Raw genomic sequence first — 17727 nt, 5'->3', positions numbered from 1 at the left:
ATGGCTCCTGAGTCTCCCTGGCATCTCAGTGGGGTTCTATCTGCCCTGCCTTCAGCTCTTCTCTGCCCTGGGTCTGCCCAGCATGGGTACAGGCAGGGCTGGCTGTGGGTGCCAAGGCACCCATTGTGCCCATCCAGCCACAGGCCTGGTAGCAGGCCCCAAGGTGGCAGCCAGCAGGGAGTGAAAGCAGTGCCTGAGGAGCAGGGGAGTGCAGCTGCTTTGGTTGCTTGGCTGCAGGGAGAAGTTGGTGTGGAGGAAATGGAACCTGGGGGGAAAAACGCCATGGCAGCTGGCAGAGATGGCCTGCAGCACTCCTGGTGCCCAGCTCTGGGCAGCACTGGTGCAGAGAGCCCTGCCCAGCTCCTTCCTTCCCCTGCCACCTGCTCCTGGATGTTGGCTGGCCCCTGGGCACTGGGCAGGGACCTGCAGCAGGGCAGCAGGATGTGGGCAACCTGGACTGAGCTGGCACCTTGGAGCTTGCCAACGCCCTTGGGACCCTTGAGGGGGGTATGTAGGTGGCTTGCTGGGGGGGCCTGGCACAACCATGCTGTGGCTGTCTCTTGGGGAAGGGAGTGTAGGGGCTCAACCTTGCCCAGGAGCTGTGCTGGGGGCATTTGCCAGCCCTGGTGCCAGAGGACAGAGGTTCCAGCTGTGCCAGGGTGTGAGACCTGGGCAGCTGGGGCTGGCTGGGTGCCTTGCTGGGCCAGGAGGCTGGGTGCTGCAAAAGGGGCTCAGCCTGTGTGCAGCTGTACCCTGGCAGTGCCAACCCCCTGCCCATCCTCAGCATCACCATGGGGATGGGTATGAGCAGGGCAAGCAGCAGAGGCTGGCACAGGTCCCCCAAGCAGCATTGTGCTTGGCAGCACCACAGGTGCCCTTTCCATCTGGCCAGGGCAGGTGGCCCAGCAGCCTCTGGCTCTGCCACAGCCTAAAGGTGAGGGGGTGGCAGTGCCAGCTGGCTCAGGGGTGCAGGACGTGGCCACAGCTCCTCTGGTCCATAGCTCTCTGCCCTCCTTGGCACCGCAGGGGTGAGGGTAGAGGACGTGTGTGGGACTGGGGGCAGGCAGGAGGTGGGCAGAGGCTCCTGGCTGCTCTCCCTCTGCCCTGGCACTGGTGTGCAGCCTGCAGGCAGAGACCCCAGCAGCAGGCAGTGTGTGGAGCCAGCACATCAGCCTGGCACTGGGGCATGCTGCAGCACCAGCACCAGCGTGAAGTGAGCCTCTGCCACTCTCTGCCCACTGTCTGCCCACTCTGTCTGCTCTCTGCCCTTTCTCTGCCCACTCTTGCTCACCTTCTGACAGCTTTCTGCCCACTCTTTGCCAGCTCTCTGCTCACTCCCTGCCTGCACTCTGCCCACTCTCTGCCTGCTCTCTGCCTGCTCTCTGCCCTCTCTCTTCCTGCACTCTGCCCACTCTCTGTCCTCTCTCTGTCTGCTCTCTGCCCTCTCTCTCTGCTCTCTGCCCTCTCTCTCTCTGCTCTCTGCCCTCTCTCTGCCAGCTCTCTGCCCTCTCTCTGCCTGCTCTCTGCCCTCTCTCTGCCCATTTCCCTGGCAGTCAGCACTCCTGCTTGTTACCTGCAGTGCCCTAAGGCTGCTCTGGGGAGCTCCCGGGGCAGCATGGTTGGTCCTGGGGGGGGGTCACAGGAATGGCTCTGCTGGGGGCACCGAGGGATTACTGAGGATTACCAAGGAGTTACCAGGGGATTACCAAGGGGTTGCCTCCTTACTCATCATCCCTGGGCCCCTCCTCCTCTGCCCCTGTGGCTCCACTGGTGCCCCCCGCAGAGCTTGGCAGCACTGAGGGTGGCTGAGGCTAGCAGCATGGTGCCCTTGGAGTGGTGCTTGGGGCTGCCTGGTGGGACAGAAGCTGTGACTGGTGGAACAGGTTGGGTTGGAAGGGACCTCCAGAGCTCATCTGCTGCAGCCTGCAGGGAGCAGGGGCCCTGCCCAGCACAGCCTGCCTGGCACAGCCCTGCCCAGCACAGCCCTGCCCAGCACAGCCCTGCCCGGCACAGCCCTGCCCAGCACAGCCCTGCCCAGCACAGCCTGCCCGGCACAGCCTGCCTGGCACAGCCCTGCCTGGCACTGCCCTGCCCAGCACAGCCCTGCCTGGCACAGCCCTGCCCGGCACAGCCCTGCCCAGCACAGCCCTGCCTGGCACAGCCCTGCCCGGCACAGCCCTGCCCAGCACAGCCTGCTTGGCACAGCCCTGCCTGGCACAGCTCTGCCTGGCACAGCCCTGCTCAGCACAGCTCTGCCTGGCAAAGCGCTGCCCAGCACAGCCCTGCCTGGCACAGCCCTGCCCACCACAGCCCTGCCTGGCACAGCCCTGCCCGGCACAGCCCTGCCCAGCACAGCCTACCTGGCACAGCCCTACCTGGCACAGCCCTGCCCAGCACAGCTCTGCCTGGCACAGCCCTACCTGGCACAGCTCTGCCTGGTGAAGCGCTGCACAGCACAGCCCTGCCTGGCGAAGCACTGCCCAGCACAGCCCTGCCTGGCACAGCCCTGCCCACCACAGCCCTGCCTGGCACAGCCCTGCCTGGCACAGCCTTGCCCAGCACAGCCTGCCTGGCACAGCCCTACCTGGCACAGCTCTGCCTGGCGAAGCACTGCCCAGCACAGCCCTGCCTGGCACAGCCCTGCCCACCACAGCCCTGCCTGGCACAGCCCTGCCTGGCACAGCCTTGCCCAGCACAGCCTGCCTGGCACAGCCCTACCTGGCACAGCTCTGCCTGGCACAGCCCTGCCCACCACAGCCCTGCCTGGCACAGCCCTGCCCAGCACAGCCTGCCTGGCACAGCCCTACCTGGCACAGCTCTGCCTGGCGAAGCGCTGCCCAGCACAGCCCTGCCTGGCACAGCCCTGCCCACCACAGCCCTGCCTGGCACAGCCCTGCCCAGCACAGCCTGCCCAGCACAGCCCTGCCTGGCACAGCTCTGCCTGGCACAGCCCTCAGCGTCTCCAGGGCGGGACAGGGACCAGCAGAGTTGTTTGCGTTGGCAGAGCCCTCTGAGCTCGTCCAGCCCCCCCCCCATCAGCCCTGCACCCCCATGGCCACCAAACCGTGGCCCTAGGTGCCATGGCCACAGGGTTCTGGCGCACCTGCAGGCATGGGCACTCCACCACCTCCCTGGGCAGCCTCTGCCAGTCCCTGACCCCTGACAGCTGGGAAGTTCCTTCTGGCGCCCAGCCCAGGGAGCTCTTCCCCTCCTGCCACGGTGGGGATTGGCCCTTCCGGCGCCTCTGGTGCTGGAGCAGCTTGGGCACAGCAGTGGCTGCAGGAGGAGCTGCCACAGAGCCCCCGCAGGGGCACGCAGGGGTTGGGGCTCTGCTGGCACCGTGGGGAGAAGCTCAAGGCTCTGGCCGAGGGAGGAGCAAACTGGTGCGAGCCTCACTGCTGGCAAGTGGGCAAGGTGCTGCTGCTGTGCCCTCTGCACGGCAGGAAGGGCTGCCCCAGCCTGGACGGGCACCACCCAGCGAGGGGTGCCCAGGGCTGGGGACAAGGCAGCACCCAGCAGGGCAGGGAGGATGCCTCTGGCTTCCAAAGGGACAGAGAGTGCTGGCAGCTGGCAGGAGTAACCCAGCTGCCATGGCAACGCCAACACTGCCAGCACACAGCTCGGGAGCAGCCAGCGGCTGGCAGCAGCCGGAGCCGGGAGAGGGATGCTCGGCTGCTGCCACCTCTGCTTCAGTGCCACCCCTGGCACTGTGGGGGCGGCTCCAGCCTGGGCACAGGGCGTGCCCTGATGGAGCCAGTCTGCCCCCCACCAGCTCTGTCCTGGTCGGGGGGTGTGCAGGGTGGGTCTCACCCTGCTCTGCAGCCCTGGTGGGCAGAGAGGGCAGAGCCAAGTGCCCACCCGTGGCTTGGCACCCACTGACCTGGGGTTCCCCGTGCTAAGCCAAGGCTGGGTGGAGGCTGCAGAGTGGGGTTGCCCCAGCAGACAGCCCTGGCATGGGGAGCAGTGTGTGGTTTGGGTCGTGCCTTTCCCTGGTGGGTTTGGGCATCGCTCGCTGAGCTGCTGGTCAGGAGGGGGAGGGGCAGAACACAGTGCCAAGCCCACAGGGGTGCTGAGGGGCTGGTGGGGGGGCACTGTGCCAGGGTGTGCAGCCCGGGTTGCTCCTAGGGAGGCTGTGCCAGGGGTGCATGGCCAAGGTGGGCCAAGCAAGGCTTTGCCCTGGGTACTCATCCAGCTGCCACAGCACCTGCGTTGGTGCCCAGAGCCTGGGCAGCCTCAGGCAGGCTCCTGGATCTGGGGGCTTGGGATGGGGCTGGAGGGTCCTGGCCGTGGGGTGGGGTCAGAGTGGGGGTTCCCATCTGGGCATTCTTCAGGAGAGGTTGGTCAGACCCACAGCCCAGTCAGACAGACAGACCCTCACAGCTAGGACAGACAGACAGAGCCTCACAGCCTGGACAGACAGACAGACCCACACAGCCAGGACAGACAGACAGACCCACACAGCCCGGTCAGACAGACAGACCCTCACAGCCCAGACAGACAGACCCACACAGCCAGGACAGACAGACAGACCCACACAGCCCGGTCAGACAGACAGACCCACACAGCCCAGACAGACAGACCCTCACAGCCAGGACAGACAGACAGACCCACACAGCCCAGACAGACAGACAGACCCACACAGCCCGGTCAGACAGACAGACCCTCACAGCTAGGACAGACAGACAGACCCACACAGCCCGGTCAGACAGACAGACCCACACAGCCCAGACAGACAGACAGACCCACACAGCCCGGTCAGACAGACAGACCCTCACAGCTAGGACAGACAGACAGACCCACACAGCCCGGTCAGACAGACAGACCCACACAGCCCAGACAGACCCTCACAGCCAGGACAGACAGACCCTCACAGCTAGGACAGACAGACAGACAGACCCACACAGCCAGGCAGACAGACCCACACAGCCCAGACAGACCCTCACAGCCCGGACAGACAGACAGACCCACACAGCCCAGACAGACAGACAGACCCACACAGCCCGGACAGACCCTCACAGCCAGGACAGACCCACACAGCCCAGACAGACAGACCCTCACAGCCCAGACAGACAGACCCTCACAGCCAGGACAGACAGACCCACACAGCCAGGACAGACAGACAGACCCACACAGCCAGGCAGACAGACCCACACAGCCAGGACAGACAGACCCACACAGCCAGGACAGACAGACCCACACAGCCAGGACAGACAGACCCACACAGCCAGGACAGACAGACCCACACAGCCAGGCAGACAGACCCACACAGCCAGGACAGACAGACCCACACAGCCAGGCCAGACAGACAGACCCACACAGCCAGACAGACAGACCACTGCAGTCAGGACAGACTAAAGGGGGGGACGCTCCCAGCGCTGCATCACGATCATTGTCACCACCACCACCACCATCATCATCATCATCATCAGCGTCGCTGCCAGCTGCAGAGTGCCAGCCGGGTGCCCGCGGCAGGCAGTGGGCGCGGCCCCTGCGCCACGCTGGCACTAACTGCTCATCAGCCACTTGGCACTGCCTGCCCCTGGCACTGAGGCTCCCTCCTGGGGGGTGGGTGGGTGTGAGGAGGCTCCCTGCTTGCCCACAGCTTCCACCAGCCCCCCCCCCGCCCCCCTGCCCGGCCCTGCGGCACCACCAGCTCCCATGACAGGATGGCACCGAGGTCTTCCAGGTTGGCAAAGCCTCTAGAAGCTGGGGGCTGGCACAGGCTTCAGCCCCATCCTCTCATGGTGTCACCCAAGCAGGGCATGGGTCTGCCTGCAGCTCCTGGCAGCCCTGGTGCCACCTCCATCCCTCAGGTCTGCTGCTCTCTACTGAAAATTGTGCCAGGGGAGGGCTAGGTTGGAGAGGAGGAAAAATGTCTGTGCTGCAGGAGTGGTCAGGGACTGGCAGAGGCTGCCCAGGGAGGTGCTGGAGTGCCCATGCCTGGAGGTGCTCCAGAAGGGTGTGGCCCTGGCACCTGGGGCATGGTTTGGTGGCCATGGTGGGGCTGGTTGAAGGTTGGACTGGGTGATCCCAGAGGGCTTTGCCAGCCCAAACAACGATTCTATACCCACAGCATCCCCTGCGTGGGCTGCTCATGTGTGGGTACCATCCCCTGGCACAGGCTGCTTGGTGTGTGGGTGCCATCCCCTGGCACAGGCTGCTCGTGTGTGGGTGCCATCCCCTGGCACGGGCTGGATGTGTGCCGGGGACCATGCTCCTCACCCTGTGGCTTTTAGGGCTGCATGGGGCCAGGGTGCCAGGAGGGTATCTCTGCTTTACTGAAGGACTTGAGCCATTGAGGTGGGCAAGGAGAAGATGCCATGGGAGTAGAATGGGATGAAGAGGGAGCAGGGCATGGCAGGGCATGGCCAGGCCTGCCAAGGTGCAGGTTGCTGCAGGACTTTGGGTGTCAGGGCAGAGTGGTGCAGGAGGCATTGTGGGGCCCATGAGACTGCTACCTGCCCCCCCTACACCCTGCCAACCCCAGCCCCTGGCTCAGCCCTGCCCAGGCAGGCACTGTCAGGGAGCTTTGGCTGGCACATGTGCCCTGATGCCCCCAGCACATCACCACCCTGCCTGGGGCTGGCCAGGAGCTGAGCCCCACATCTCAGGCAGTGCCATCCTGTGCTGCTCCTCAGCAGCCCTGGGCTGTGGGACGCTCGGGGGGCTGCCGGGGCAGAGGTTGGTGAAGCAGGTCCCTGCCTCATGGTGTTAATAAGCTCCTGGCCCGCCCCAGTGCAGCCCCCAGCCCTGCTCCCTGCTGCCCGGGCGCGGCCAGCCCAGCGCCTCGGGTGCTAATGAGGAGCCTTGCACTTAATTGCTGCTGTCTTTTGGCTCTTAATGAAGCTCGGCTGCAGGAGAGGCAGCAGCATCCCCTCCCCTCCTCACCCTCGGGCAAGCTTGACCTCTGCCAGCCCTGTCCCCTGCCCCACACCAGCCTGGTTCGTGGGTGGTGCTGAGTGCCCTGTGCTGGAGCTGTGAAGCAGCAGCCGCAGAGGAGGAGGAGGAAGAGGTCACTCCGAGCTGGATGTCCTCTCGTCCAGCCGTGGTGCCCCCAACAACCCCCAGCCCCCAGCCCCTCTCCCAGTGCTATGTGTGGCAGCTGTGTCTCAGCCGTGGGGGGCTGCAGCATCTCCTGCACCCCCACAATGAGCAGACTCAGGAGTGCTGCTGGGGTGGAGCAGGGGTCCCCGATCCTGCCAGGGCCCAACAGCAGCTGAGCATTGCCCCAGCAAACCCTGCCTGGGTCCTCATCAGTGGGGAAGTGTTTGGGTGCAAGGCAGCACCGTGGGTGAGGCTCTGGTGAGGCCACACCTTGAATCCTGGGCTCAGTTTTGGGCACCTCACTCCAAGAAGGACATTGGGGGGCTGGGGCAGGCCCAGAGAAGGGCAACAAAGCTGGGGAAGGGTCTGGAGAGCAGGGCTGGGGAGGAGCAGCTGAGGGAGCTGGGGGGGTGCAGCCTGGAGCAGAGGAGGCTGAGGGAGACCTCATTGCTGTCTGCAGCTCCCTGAGAGGAGGCTGCAGGGAGGTGGGGGTTGGGCTCTGCTCCCCAGTCTCAGGAGGAGAGGAAATGTCCTGAAGCTGTGCCAGGGGAGGGTTAGGTTGGTGAGAAGGAAAAATGTGTTTGCTGCAGGAGTGGTCAGGGACTGGCAGAGGCTGCCCAGGGAGGTGCTGGAGTTCCTATGCCTGGAGGTGTTCAAGAGATGTGTGTCCATGGCACCTGGGGCATGGTTTGGTGGCCATGGTGGTGCTGGGCTGAAGGTTGGACTGGATGAGCTCAGAGGGCTTTGCTAACCCAAACCACTCTGTGTCTCTGTGGGGCCGAGCTGGCTGCTGGCTCTGGCTCTGCAAGCATGGTGGCAGCCTTGTGGTGCAGTGGAACAGGCTGCCCAGGGAGGTTGTGGATGCCTCATCCCTGGAATTGCTTGAGGCCAGGTGGGATGGGGCCTTGAGCAACCTCCTCTAGAGGGAGATGTCCCTGCCCACGGCAGGAGACTTGCAGCTGGATGCTCTTTAAGGTCCCTCCCAACCCATTCTATGTTTCGATGTGCTCTGTCCCCAGCAGCTCAGGCAGGCTGAGGGAGCCTTTGGCTCATCCCGTGGCTGGAAGGAGAGGTGTGGGGGAGCAGGGGGAGCTCTCCCTGCCAGGCAGCCCCAGGCCTTGGCTTGCTCTGCCCGAAGGTGGTGAATTCACATCAGCACAGGCAGCCACCTCTGCAGCCAGCAGCATGGACCCCAGCCTGTCCCCTGCTCCCTGCCTGCTCCAGCCTGTCCTGGAGGACCCACCTGGAGCACTGTGTCCAGTTTGGGAGCCTTTTGCACAGGAAGGATCTGGAGGTGCTGGGAGGTGTCCAGAGCAGGGCCACGAGGATGAGCAGAGGGCTGGAGCTGCTCTGCTGAGGGGACAGGCTGAGGGAGTTGGGGCTGTGCAGTTTGGAGAGCAGAAGGCTCCAGGGAGACCTTCTTGTGGCCTTCCAGTGTCTGAAGGGGGACACAGGAAAGCTGGGGAGGGACTTTTTAGGGTGTTGGATAGTGATAGGACTGGGGGGACTGGATCCAAGCTGGAGGAAGGGAGATTGAGATTGGATGTTAGGAGGAAGTTGTTCAGCATGAGAGTGGTGAGAGCCTGGCACAGGTTGCCCAGGGAGGTGGTGGAAGCCTCATCCCTGGAGGTGTCTAAGGCCAGGCTGGATGTGACTCTGAGCAGGCTGCTCTGGTGTGAGGTGTCCCTGCCCATGGCAAGGGGGGGGGGGGGGTCGGAACTGGCTGATCCTTGAGGTCCCTTCCAGCCCTGCCGGTTCTGCCGTGGGCAGGCAGGGGGCCGTGCAGGAAGGGGTTAAGGCCGAGCCCATACCTGCCGCTGCATTTTAAAGACGTGAAATTAAAGCCAGTAATTTATTCTCCCCACACACGAAGGAGCAATTAGTTCTAAACACGGCTTAATCAGTCAGCGCGAGATTGATTTCGGCAGGCTCGGATTTGGTGGCTGCTGGCGAGGAGCCAGCCCGGGAGCAATCTCCAAATAAATGAAGTGCGGAGAAGTGAGCCATTACATAAGGTGATGGATGAGCCGCGGGCAGCTCCGCGCCGCAGCCGCATCCCGCGCAGCGCCGCCGCAAAGCCCGGCCCCGGCCCCGGCCCCCGCCCCGACCTGCTGCCCCGGCCCCGACCTGCTGCCCCGGCCCCGACCTGCTGCCCCGGCCCCGACCTGCTGCCCCGGCCGCTGCCCCTGCCCCTGCCCCGCTCCAGCAGCACCCCGCAGCCCCCCGCAGCCCCCCTCAGCCCCTGCCCCGCTCCAGCAGCCCCCCTCAGCCCCTGCCCCGCTCCAGCAGCCCCCCTCAGCCCCTGCCCCGCTCCAGCACCCCCCCTCAGCCCCTGCCCCGCTCCAGCAGCACCCCGCAGCCTCCAGCAGCCCCCCTCAGCCCCTGCCCCGCTCCAGCAGCACCCCGCAGCCTCCAGCAGCCCCCCTCAGCCCCTGCCCCGCTCCAGCAGCACCCCGCAGCCCCCTGCAGCCCTCCTCAGCCCCTGCCCCGCTCCGCCAGCACCTCGCAGCCCCCTGCAGCCCCCAGCAGCTCCCCGCAGCCCTCCTCAGCCCCTGCCCCGCTCCAGCAGACCCCCGCAGCCCTCCTCAGCCCCCAGCAGCCCTCCTCAGCCCCTGCCCCGCTCCAGCAGCCCCCTGTAGCCCCCAGCACCTCTCTTCCACCCCTTCTCAGCCCTTGCCCCTCTCCAGCAGACCCCAGCCCCTCTCTTCTACTCCTCCTCAGCCTCTGCCCCGCTCTGGCAGCCCTCTGCAGCCCCCTGCAGCCCAGCAGCCCCCAGCACCTCCCTTCTGCCCCTCCTCAGCCTCTGCCCCTCTCTGGCAGCCCCCTGTAGCCCCCAGCACCTCTCTTCCACCCCTTCTCAGCCCTTGCCCCTCTCCAGCAGCCCCCAGCACCTCCCTTCTGCCCCTCCTCAGCCTCTGCCCCTCCTCAGCCTCTGCCCCTCTCTGGCAGCCCCCTGCAGCCCCCTGCCCAAACTGGAGCAAGGGGCTTGACACCCTGGGCTGATGTGGTCTTCGAGGGCTTAAAAGGGCCTCCAGGAAGGATGTGGAGATGCTGGAGCAGGTCCAGAGGAGACCACTAAGATGATCACAGTGGGATGGAGAACCTCTGCTCTGGGGACAGGCTGGGAGAGTTGGAGCTGTGCAGCCTGGAGAAGAGAAGGCTCCAGGGAGACCTTAGAGCAGCCTTCAGTGCCTGAAGGGGCTGCAGGAGAGCTGGGGAGGGACTTGTAACAAGGGCTGGGAGTGCCAGAATGAGGCACAGTGGCTCTGAGCTGGGAGAGAGGAAAATCGAGAGTGGAGATGAGGAAGAGGTTCTCTAGAGTGAGAGTGGGGAGACACTGGGGGTTGCCCAGGGAGGCTGTGGACATGCCCTCCCTGGAGGTGTTCCAGGCCAGGCTGGATGAAGCCTTGAGCAGGCTGTGCTGGTGGGAAGTGTCCCTGCCCATGGCAGGGGTTGGCACTGGATAATCTTATGGGTCCTTTCCAGTCCAAACCATTCTGGGATGCTAAGATTCTATGTCCACATCTCTCTTCCCCTGGCTGGAACTTCAAAGGCATCTCCCCAGGGTACCCCCAGTCTGCCATTCCAGGGGGCAGCAGCAGCTGGGGGATGCTGCACAGAGGAGCAGATCCTGTCCTCCTGTCACCCCAGCCCCACTTGCAGGAGGTCACAGGCATTTGGGGACAGGGTCTCACTTCCCTGATGCTGTCAGAGAGACAGGAAACTGCTGTAGGGTTCTGTGGAAGCTGGGAAGATGCTGAGGGGCCTGGAGCAGCTCTCTGAGGAGCCAAGGCTGAGAGCCCTGGGGCTGAGAGCCTGCAGGAGAGCAGCCCCAGAGGGGAGCTGAGCAATGCTCAGCAAGAGCTAACGACTGGGGAGTGAAAGGCTGGGGCCAGACTCTTGTCAGTGGTGCCCAGGGACAGGACAAGGAGCAATGGCACAAACTGGAGCCCAGGAGGCTCCATCTGAACAGGAGGAGAAAGTTGTGTTGTGTGAGTGCTGGAGGCCTGGAGCAGACTGCCCAGAGAGGTTGTGGAGTCTCCTTCTGTGGAGAGCTTCCAACCCCCTCCCCGGGCATTGTGACCCTGGGCAAGCTGCTGTGGGTGCCCTGCTCTAGCAGGGGGTTGGACTGGATGATCTCCAGAGGTCCCTGCCAAGCCCTGCCATGCAGGGGTTCTGTGTGTCCTTGTTCTGAGCTGTGGTGGTGCTGATGCACTCTGCACAAGGCTTGGTTCAACCTCCCAGTGATGAAGGAGGAGGCAAGAGCACTGCAAAAATGATGCCAGGCAGGGAAGGTGGTTTGGAGCCAGCTCCAGAGGGTTGATGCTCAGAAGTGTGTGGGCAAAGAGACTTCCTCTGCCCCTGGAGCTGGTGCTGTGCCTGGGGCCTCTGCAGGGATGTGTGTGGGCAAGGCTGTGCTGGGGGCATCATAGTGGCAGCATGGGTGGCTGGGCCTGGGAGGGATGGAGAACACCTGGAGCTGCACAGCCCTCACTGTGTCTCTGCTTTTGATCCCTCCTCACCTTATCCCTCCCCAGGCTCCTGCCAGAGAATTAGTCCCCTGAGATGTGGCCCTGCCTGCTGCAGGTCCCCAGGGGTTGTGCTAATTAATTCCCCCCACCCCAAATCCATGGCAGGGATTGTGCCAATGATGGGAGCTGAGGGATGCAGCCATGACCTGTGGGCTCCTGGAGCTGAAATGCCTGGCACGGCTTGGGAAGGGCCCTCTGAGCCCTGCCCACTGTGGCTCAGCCAGCCATGGTGCCCCAGGGAATGGCACCCAGGTCCCTCATGATGCTCTGTGAACCCCTGCAGCATCTGCCTGCTGCCCAGGGTGCTGGAACTGCTGCCAGCCATGTGCCCTGCCCTCCATGGTGCTGAAACCTTGGTCCCCCACCGTGCCCCCTGTATCCCCCCAACATCCCTCTGCTTCTTGGGGTGCAGGAGCTGCTGCTGACCATGCCCCCTGCTCTCCGTGGTGCCCCAGGGGATGGGGCCCGGGTGCCCAGTGATTCCCAGTGTATTCTCCCCTAGCACCCCCCTGCTGCCTGGGGTGCAGAAGCTGCTGGTGACTGTGCCCCCTGCCCTCCATGGTGCCCCAGGGGATGGGACCCAGGTACCCAGTGACTCCCAGTGTACTCCCCCCTAGCACCTCTTTGCTGCCTGGGGCACAGGTGCCGCCACTGGCCATGCCCCCTACCCTCCGTGGTGCCCCAGGGGATGGGGCCCGGGTGCCCAGGGACTCCCAGTGTGCTCCCCCCAGCACCCCCTGCTGCCCGGGGCGCGGCGCCGCCGCTGACCGCCGCTCTGCCCTTGCTGTCCCCGCAGAACTCCATCCGGCACAACCTCTCGCTGCACACCCGCTTCGTCCGCGTGCAGAACGAGGGCACGGGCAAGAGCTCCTGGTGGATGCTGAACCCCGAGGGGGGCAAGACCGGCAAGACGCCGCGGCGCAGGGCGGTCTCCATGGACAACAACAGCAAGTTCCTGCGCATCAAGGGCAAGGCCAGCAAGAAGAAGCAGCTGCAGGTGGCGCAGGAGCGGGGGGAGGACAGTCCCTCGTCCCAGCAGCCCAAGTGGTCCGAGAGCCCCGCGTCCCACGCCAGCGACGACTACGACGCCTGGGCGGACTTCAGGAGCAGAGCCAACTCGGCGGCCAGCACGCTGGGGGGGCGCCTCTCGCCCATCATGGCCAACCACGAGCCCGACGAGCTGGAGGAGGACGACGGCACCCCCTCCTCGCCGCTGATGTACCCCAGCCCCTCCAGCACCATGTCTCCTTCCCTCGGCGCCCGCTGCTCCGTGGAGCTGCCCAGGCTGACCGACCTGACGGGCACCATCAGCCTGAACGAGAGCCTGGGGGAGAGCCTGCTGGAGGACCTGCAGGACGGCTACGCCATGAGCCCCTCGCAGCAGCTGCCCCCCGCCGCCCTGCGCCAGCGCAGCTCCAGCTTCACCTTCAACTCCAAGTGCTCCAGCATGGGGGCCGGCGCCGGCAGCTACTGCGGGACCATCTACAGCCAGCCGGCGCTGGGGCTGATGCGGCGCCTGCCCATGCAGACCATCCAGGAGAACAAGCAGGCCTCCTTCTCGCCCGCCGGCTCCTACCGCAACGCCTCGCTGCAGGACCTGCTCTCCTCCATCTCCTACGCGCACAAGGAGAGCCTGGTCCCGGGGGAGCTGCCCCTGCCGCAGGCCAGCCCCGTGGTGCCTGCCCGCGGCCACAGACACAACCCTCTGCCGTGCGGCGCCGGGGAGCAGGCGTTGCCCTCCTACCCCTCCCACTCGGGCTCGCTGATGAAGGGCAGCGCTCTGTACCACCCGTCGCCAGCCGGCCACCACCACCACCACCCCCACCACCACCACCACCACCCCCCTGCGGTCCACACCAGTGCCTTAGCCAACCCTGCCAGCCTTATGAGCCTGCCCGGGGACGCGTGCAGCACGGCGGCCGCGCCGCACCACGGGCACCTGCATGCCTACGCCAGCAGCCAAGGGGCACACATGAGCTTGCTGGATTCGCTGCAGGGCCCCTACCCGGGGGCCGCCCACCCCCCCGTGCTGGGCCAAGACAGGTTCCCAGCAGACCTGGACCTGGACATGTTCAACGGCAGCCTGGAGTGCGACGTGGAGTCCATCATCCTGAACGACTTCATGGACAGCGACGAGATGGACTTCAACTTCGACTCGGCTCTGCCGCCGCAGAACGGGCTCGGTGTGCCCGCCCTGCCCGCGGCCCCGCAGCCCACGAACCAGAGCTGGGTGCCCGGGTGATGCCCACCCCAGGGAGGGGGGGGGGTCTCGCCACCCAGAAGCCACCGAGGGGAACATTGAGACTAACTTTTGGGTTTTTTTTTCCTTTCTCTTCTGCCTTTGTTTGTTAAGAGGGGCCAGAGCCGCGGGGCTGAGCTTGAGGTCCGGCACCAAACACAAACCCTAGGGGCAAACGCTGAGTCAGGGCAGGGCCCCCCCACCCCCGGCCCACGCCTGGGCCCGGTGCGTGGGTCCTCCTGTGAGCATCCTCCAGAGGACACAGGGCAGGAGAGGCAGCTGGAGCCAGGCAGGTCTGGGGGCAGCAGGAAGGGATGGACCTTTCCAGGTGGTCCCGGTGCCCCGTTGTGATGGTGCCAGTTTGCTTTGCCCTTTGGGCTGGGTGGTGAGGTGGTGGTGGTGCTGTGGGAGCCCCCTGCGTGTGCACCCCTGTCTGGAAAGGGACTCTTGCTCCCGAGCCAGCTTGGGAAATGAGTCCTCTGAGAAGTGCCAGGAGCAGGGACTCTGCCCCAAGGCAATGAGGGGCTCATGACCCCTAAATCCTGGTGGGGCTCCGAGCTCTGCCAAGCCCACCTGCCCAGACTGTCCCCACTGTGGCTCTCTTGTGTGGCTCCAGGCAGGTTTTTCGTACCAAGCAGTGAGAAGGGAGGTGGGAGATGGAGAGAAGGGTGCCCTGGGGACAGCTGGTGGGTGCTGGGGCTGCCTGCCTGTGGGAATGCTGCGGATCCCTGCCTGGAGCAGGTGTGGGCATGAGGTGGTGCTGCCGGGAGAGATGTGCTGCTGGCCTGGGTCCTCCATGCTGGAGGCTCAGGGGGGAGCTCACAGGGTCGGGGAGGGGGGGCATATTTATTGGCTTTCCTGCACTCTTCTGCCATGGAGTTTTTTGCATTGGAAGGAAGAAAGAGCTGAGCTCGAGGGGAGGAGGAGAGAGGCTGTGGGCAGCGCTGAGCTGTGCCCCTCGCACGGTGCAGCTTGGCATGGCCTGGCCTTGGCTGCTGCTGGTGGGCTGGAGGCTGAGGGCTGTCGTGTGGGCATCCTCGAGAAGGAGCTGTGTGAGGAGGAATGTGGTGGCCAGGAGGCCTCTGGAGGCAGCTGCCCCGAGACTGTGTGACCCACGCTGCTGCCGCAGCCTGCAGAGCTCAGGGAGGTCCTGCAGGGCTCACAGCTGGGGCTGTGGGGCTCCTGGGGGGTCAGGAGTGACTCCAGCCAGTGCCCGCCCCAGAGGGCTCACTGCCTGTCCCCAGAGTGCCGGGAGAGCTGGTCTGGAGAGCTGTCAGTGAGGGGCCAGCCCTGGCATGGCCAGCTGCCAGGGGCTGATGCTTCCTGGGGAAGGGGACCGTGATTCACGTGTGTCCTGCTGTGCCCCAGTGCTGTGCCAGGCCACTGCCACCCTGCACAGCAGGGGAGAGGCCTCCCTGCTGCTGGGTACAACAGAGTTTTTGGAGGGTTAGCCAGGCAGGTCGATGGGCAGCTGGAGCCAGCTGGTCCAGAGGAGATGGAGGGGCTGGGGGGGAGAGGCTGTGGGAGCTGCTGCTCTGTCTGCTTTCTCCAAACCCCTCCCCGTGGGCTGCAGCAAGGAGCAGTCCACTCGGCCAGCAGCTTTCCCCAGCCCAGCTCTTCCCTCACTCCAGCATGAGGGGCAGCCTGGCTGCTGAGAGCTGGGCAGGCAGGGACTGTGCCCCACCGAGCCGTGGGGGGCAGCCTGGCTGCTGAGAGCTGGGCAGGCAGGGACTGTGCCCCACCGAGCCGTGGGGGGCAGCCTGGCTGCTGAGGCTGGGGCAGGCAGGGACTGTGCCCCACTGAGCCGTGGGGGGCAGCCTGGCTGCTGAGGCTGGGGCAGGCAGGGACTCGTGGGTGGGCACCTCCTGCTCCCCTCCTGACCCAGGGGTGCGGGAGAAGGCGTGAGAGAGGAGCCCCCTGTGCCCCTGGGTCAGCTCTGGCCCGGGCACAGGGCGGGCAGGGCCCCCGCAGCGCTCTGGGCAGCGAATGGATTCTGTTTACATGATTTGCCCCTGCACAGCAGTGAAAATATTCTGTTCTAGAGAGCCTTTCCCCAACGGCCTCTTTATAAAGGACCTTCTCTGGGCAGGATCATTCCTCTGGTGCCCACCTCCTGTCGGGCATCTCTAAACCCCTTGGCACCTGATGGAACACGGCTGGGGAGCGCCAGCCCTGCCCCCACCCAGCGCTGCACACGGGGCCATGGTAGAAACAGGGGGGGCTGAGCCCCTCTCCCCCCCAGCCGTGGGGGGAAGGGGTGCTGGCTCCCCCAGACACACAGCCAGCAGCAGGGCAGCACGCCGGGCAGCGCTGCCAGCTGGGCTCACCCTGGCAGGTGGGATGCTCGAGCACAGGGACCCCCCCCCAAAAAACCCCTTTGAGGTGGCACAGCTGTGGGGCAACCACCGCCGCGGCAGAGGGGAAGCTGCACCAGCAGCAGCAGCAAAGGCCACTCCCTGCCCCCCGCTCCCCAGCCCAGCTCACCTCCCCCTGCCCCGCTGCATGGTGCCCGCGGGCATCCCCCCGTGGGGCACGCCCCACTGCCAAGCTGTCGTTGTGGTTCGTGACCGTGGGGTTGTCGTGTGTGCGGTGGAGTCGTGTTGGTCAGCGTCGTGTGTACAGTCGTCGTGCGGTGCCAGGGACAGCGGCAGGCGGGCACGGAGCCCCCCCGGGAGCTGGGGGGGGTGTGGGGAGGTGAGATGGGCTGGACCCGCCGTGGCAGGGGGAAGGGGAGCAGAGGGAGTGGGGGATGCCAGGAGCGGGGAGCCTGGGTGGCGATGTCACGGGGGCGCCGTGCCCGTGGGGCAGGCAGGTCCTGGGGCGGTCGGGCACAGCCGTGCCCCCTGCGTGTCCTGGTGCTGCGGGCGGGGAAGGGCCAAGCGTGGCTGCACTGCACTCCAGCGCTGGGCACGGCTGCGGCTCCCCCAGCACAGCTCCCTCATGCCTCACCTCAGCGCCAGCCTCCCCACCCATCACCCCCTCTGCCCTCCCAGCCTGTGGGCACAAGGAGCATCCTCTGCCCTCGGCCCCGCAGCACTCAGCCCTGCCCGGAGCCAGGAGCCTGCGCCGAGGGGACGCCGAAGGGGCCCCACTGGTTGGCTTCAAACGGAGGTTTTGGGTCCTTGCCCTCGTATTTATAACTGTACAGAGTGGGGGGGGGTCTCTGGCAGGGGTCATCTCTCACCACGCATCTATGGTAGGCAATGGTTAACTTTCTTGGTCGTGCTGTTCAGTCTGTGTGTGTGGCCATGTAAAGCCCTGTGTATAGTGCACTGTACAGCATATTTTCATGAATAAAACTGTTTGAAATATGACAGACTGCTGCTGCTGCTGCTGCTGCTGCTGCTGCCAGCCCTGCTCCTGCCACGGGGCTGCTGCCAGCCCTGCTGCCAGAGGGCTCCTGCCAGCCCTGCTCCTGCCATAGGGCTGCCGCCAGCCCTGCTGCTGGGGATGCTCAGCTGGGGCAGGGTGGGGACAGTGCTGTGTTCTAGAAGTGAAACTGCCTCGATCTGGGGAGAGCCACCAAGAGCTCCCCAGTGCTCATCAAAGTGGGGTGGAGAAGATGAGACCCCTCTGAGGTGCTGGGCACTGTCCTGCTGCCAGGCTCCACATGGGCTGAGGGGACAGGGCCCCTCTGAAACGTGCCACGGGTGAGTGGCAGAGCCCAGGGGGATGTCACCAGATTGTCACACAGGGCCCAAAGCCAGGGGCAGAGAGCCATGCCCAGGATGTTGTCTGGGGGAGGACACTGGGATCCAGGTGCTTCTCCTAGGTTTCCATGGGGATTTAGGCTTGAAGACCTGCAGTGCACCACAAGATCCCCCTGGCAGAGGTCACAGGGGTGGCAAAGCCATGGGCATCTCAACCAACCAGGGCTGCAGGGCTCCTCTCTGGGGTGGGTTTAGCTCAGCA

General features: G+C 65.3%; 1 protein-coding gene across 1 annotated transcript in view; it reads left to right on the top strand.

Moving 5' to 3' along the window:
- The window catches only part of FOXO6 (forkhead box O6), a 46502-nt gene extending 29373 nt beyond the window's left edge, over window positions 1–17129 (top strand). Inside the window, exon 2 of the mRNA XM_064172485.1 lies at window positions 12373–17129. Coding sequence (XP_064028555.1) covers window positions 12373–13818 — 1446 coding nt within the window. The 3' untranslated portion in view covers window positions 13819–17129. The remainder of the gene's footprint in view (window positions 1–12372) is intronic.
- The last annotated feature ends 598 nt before the right edge of the window (window positions 17130–17727 follow it).

This window comes from Pogoniulus pusillus, chromosome 37 (genome assembly GCF_015220805.1).
Source record: "Pogoniulus pusillus isolate bPogPus1 chromosome 37, bPogPus1.pri, whole genome shotgun sequence".
NCBI lineage: Eukaryota > Metazoa > Chordata > Aves > Piciformes > Lybiidae > Pogoniulus > Pogoniulus pusillus.
This window is presented reverse-complemented; position numbering and strand designations above follow the sequence as displayed.